General features: G+C 44.7%; 1 protein-coding gene and 1 pseudogene across 1 annotated transcript; both read left to right on the top strand.

Annotated features, from left to right (window-relative positions):
- The window catches only part of LOC149044002 (uncharacterized), a 3,685-nt pseudogene extending 2,505 nt beyond the window's left edge, over nucleotides 1–1,180 (top strand).
- A 204-nt stretch (nucleotides 1,181–1,384) lies between these two features.
- On the top strand, nucleotides 1,385–2,254 carry LOC149044003 (uncharacterized). Its single transcript, XM_089210817.1, has one exon. It carries the CDS (start codon nucleotides 1,385–1,387, stop codon nucleotides 2,252–2,254), a length of 870 nt encoding a protein of 289 aa, XP_089066943.1.
- Nucleotides 2,255–3,861: the final 1,607 nt, after the last annotated feature.

A 3,861-nucleotide genomic window follows, 5' to 3' on the forward strand; every position in this document is an offset into this window, starting at 1 on the left:
CCATAGCTTTCACGTTACATCAAGCCACAGAGACTTCCTCCGCTTTTTATGGTTTGAGAATAATGACTTGGATGGTGCCATCTCAGAATTTCGTATGAATGTACATCTGTTTGGGGCAGTGTCATCTCCTGCCGTAGCCAACTATAGTCTTCACAAGACAGCAGAAACTGGACGTGCCGAGTTCGGTGACAAGGCAGCTGATTTTCTGTGCAGAAGCTTTTATGTGGACGACGGCCTTACTTCGGTCCCCGCTATTTCAGAAGCCATAGAATTGATTGAGGATAGTCAGGCTCTCTGTGCGTCAGCGAAGTTACGACTTCACAAGTTCGCCAGCAACCGAAAGGATGTCTTAGAGGCCCTTCCAAAAGACGATCGTGCAAAAGACCTCAAAGATCTTGACCTTCGCCACGATGCTCTGCCGGTCCAGCGATCTCTAGGCTCTTATTGGTGCATAGAATCGGATACTTTAGGTTTCCGCATAGAACTGAAGGATAAACCACTTTCACGTCGGGGTATCCTTTCTACGATAAGCTCAGTATACGACCCTTTGGGGATAGTTTCACCAGTAATCCTGACTGGTAAGCAGATTTTACAAGACCTTTGTCGCCAAAAGGTGGATTGGGACGACCCGCTTCCTGATGGAATTATCGCTCGTTGGGAGAGGCGGCGCACCGAACTACCGCTGTCAAAGAAAGTCAAACTCAACCGCCGTGTTAAACCGCCTGGCTTCGGAAGTCCAGTCCAAGCTGAAGTACACAGTTTTTCGGATTCAAGCGAATCAGGAATTGGTCAAGTCTCATATCTTCGAAAAGTCAACTCTAAAGGAGAAGTTCATGTGAGTTTCCTCATAGCCAAGTCACGAGTAGCTCCTATCAAGCCGATATCTATTCCCCGTATGGAACTGACAGCGGCCGTCGTATCAGTCAATGTAACGAAGATGTTGCAGAGTGAACTCGATTACGAGAATTTACGATCTGTTTATTACACAGACTCTGAGATAGTCATCGGCTACATAAGTAATGAAGCTCGTCGTTTTCACGTATATGTCGGAAACAGAGTACAGCACATCCGTGATCGTAGCGACCCGGAACAGTGGCATCACGTGCCAGGACAGGTTAACCCTGCGGACGAAGTGTCTCGTTCACTCACTGCCAGTCAGTTACTTAACAACAAGAGATGACTCTCAGGGCCAGACTTTCTCTGGGAAAGCGATGTACCACTTCTTAACAAGAAAAACACAGCTCAGCTCTCTTCTGATGATGTTGAAGTGAAGACAAACACCTGCTTCTTGACGCACTCTACCGCTCGAGAATATCCTGGTTTACTTCTTTCATATCTGAATCGCGTTTCTTCCTGGCACAAAGCAAAAACGACAGTCGCCTGGATGAGAAGAGGAATAAAGAATCTCCAGTCTGTAATAGCAGCACGTAAAGAAGAGATTCATTCTGTAAAGGACTTAGGAAGATCACGCAATGAACAGGGAAAGCAGTTCTTACCTCTCTCAGTTGAAGAATTGGTCCACTCCGAGAAGTTTATTTTGCGTTGCCTCCAATGCCAGCATTTTAGCCATGAGATGGAAACACTAACAAACCTCAAAGGTAATTTGGAGAAATTCCAAGAACGAGACTCTGCGCGCCGTAGAAACGACACTTTGAAGAAGACGAGCTCTCTCTATAAGTTAGATCCCTTTGTTGACGAAAACGGACTGCTTAGGATTGGTGGTCGTATCCGACGAGCAGATGTTCCCCTTGAAGTTAAACACCCGTTGATCTTGCCTAAGAAGAGTCACATCTCAGACTTGATCGTAAGATACTTTCACGAATCGGTTGGCCACCATCAAGGACGTGGAGTCACCCACAACACAATCAGGCAAGCTGGGTACTGGATAGTAGACAGACGCTCTACTGTGGCCAGAACTATCTCTAAGTGTGTCACTTGCCGTCGATTTCGTGGCCAACTGCAAACACAGAAAATGTCCGATCTACCGGAAGAGTGTGTTACACAGGCTGCTCCTTTCCACTACACAGGCATGGATGTTTTCGGTCCGTTTTACGTTAAAGAAGGACGCAAGACACTAAAGCGTTATGGCTTGATCTTCACGTGTCTGGCGTCACGCGCTGTTCATCTTGAGACTCTCAATACAATGGAAACAGATTCTTTCATTAGTGCCTTACGCCGTTTTATCAATAGACGAGGAAAGGTACGCGAACTACGTTCGGACCAAGGGACAAATTTCGTTGGAGCTAGGAATTAACTCACCGATGCCTTACAAGAACTCAACCGTGATCGTGTTAAGGGGTTCCTCTTAACAAAGGAATGTGATTGGATCGACTTTAACCTGAACGTACCCGCGGCATCTCATATGGGAGGCTCTTGAGAGAGACTCTTCAGAACAGTCAGATCAGTTCTTTCAGTTTTGCTCCAAGAGCATGGAAGTCAGTTAGATGATGAAGCATTACGCACTTTAATGACAGAAGCAGAAAATGTGATTAACAGCCGCCCACTCACTGTTGAAAACCTATCTGACCACGAGTCTCCGGAACCCTTAACTCCTAATCATCTACTAACTTCAAAGACAGAGGTTGTGCTGCCCCCACCTGGTTGTTTTGAACGGTTGGACTTATACTCAAGAAAGAGCTGGCGCCGTTTACAGTTCTTGGCCAATCAGTTTTGGATAAGGTGGCGCTCAGAATATTCCTCACAGTTTCAGCAGAGACGAAGATGAAATACACCCCAACGGGACAGTAGAGTAGAAGATATAGTCCTCCTTCAGGACGACGACTTGCCAAGAAACCAGTGGCCGCTTACACGTGTGACCGAGGTCTTCCCTAGCAAAGACCGTCGTATTCGCAAGGTCCAACTCCTATTAACACGAGAAGGAAGACGGAAGTTTTTGGAACGACCAATCCACAAAACGATTTTGTTACTTGCTCAAGAGGCCGCAGACCAGGGTGTCATCCCCGCCCGAGGAGCCAGTATCAAGGACAATTAGATTTCCATCTGAACTGTGTTAAGTAAATGATTTACATTTAGGGGAGCCATGTAGCGGCACCCGTGTTCCGCCCCTTTTTACGTCATGTATGCGTCGCGGATTTCTGCTCATGCGCGCTAGTTTTGTTATGTTATTGACCACGTGGTCCGATGCTAGAGCCCGGAAAGGCGTAAGTTTTTACCTTTCTGCTTGCCGTTTTCCAGTTTTTCTGTATACCAACTGTACATCTGTATATCTAGTTTGACAGATTCACTTCTTTAGCGATTTGGAGATGTATTACGCGTGTGGATTTGTGATTAAAGCTATGATAATCTGTTCAAGTCAAATGGGTGTTTTGGATTTCGGACCCGCGCTGGCATACACATCAACAATCCAAGTGATTGTTGTTTTGGAATGTCAGGTTGAATTGGCAAGATCAAGGTTTTTACCACAAACAATATATTAGAGTAAGGAACAGGTTATTGTCTCAAGCCAACAAGAGGTCATTGAGAACTGTTTATTAGATTAAACATAGAACAAAGAAAACCTACAAAACACCATCAAGCTGGTTTGATTTAATGTACATTGTAAGACAAATTTTGGATGAAGAGATTGAGATATTCTCAGGTTTAATGTAATCCATGGAAATTTTTTAAAGATAATGTGAAACAGTTTACCACAATATGAAAAGTTTTTCCCTTGTTTTGAGTAGGGTATCATTGAAATTGTCTGTTTTACACAATGCAGTCAGATTATGTAGATGTTTGGCAGTTAATTTAGTGTTAACAACTGGGTTGAAAACATAAATTAGACATCGTAAAGGGTAAAAAAGCTGACGTTTCGAGCGTTAGCCCTTCGTCAGTTTTTGCTCGCACGAATCAAAGCGCTGC

The sequence above is a fragment of the Pocillopora damicornis genome, chromosome 6 (assembly GCF_964200805.1).
Source record: "Pocillopora damicornis chromosome 6, jaPocDami1.2, whole genome shotgun sequence".
Taxonomy (NCBI): domain Eukaryota; kingdom Metazoa; phylum Cnidaria; class Anthozoa; order Scleractinia; family Pocilloporidae; genus Pocillopora; species Pocillopora damicornis.

What these genes read in the sequence shown, in the direction of transcription:
- LOC149044003 (XM_089210817.1), top strand. Translation starts at nt 1,385, where the DNA reads ATGAGAAGAGGAATAAAGAATCTCCAGTCTGTAATAGCAGCACGTAAA.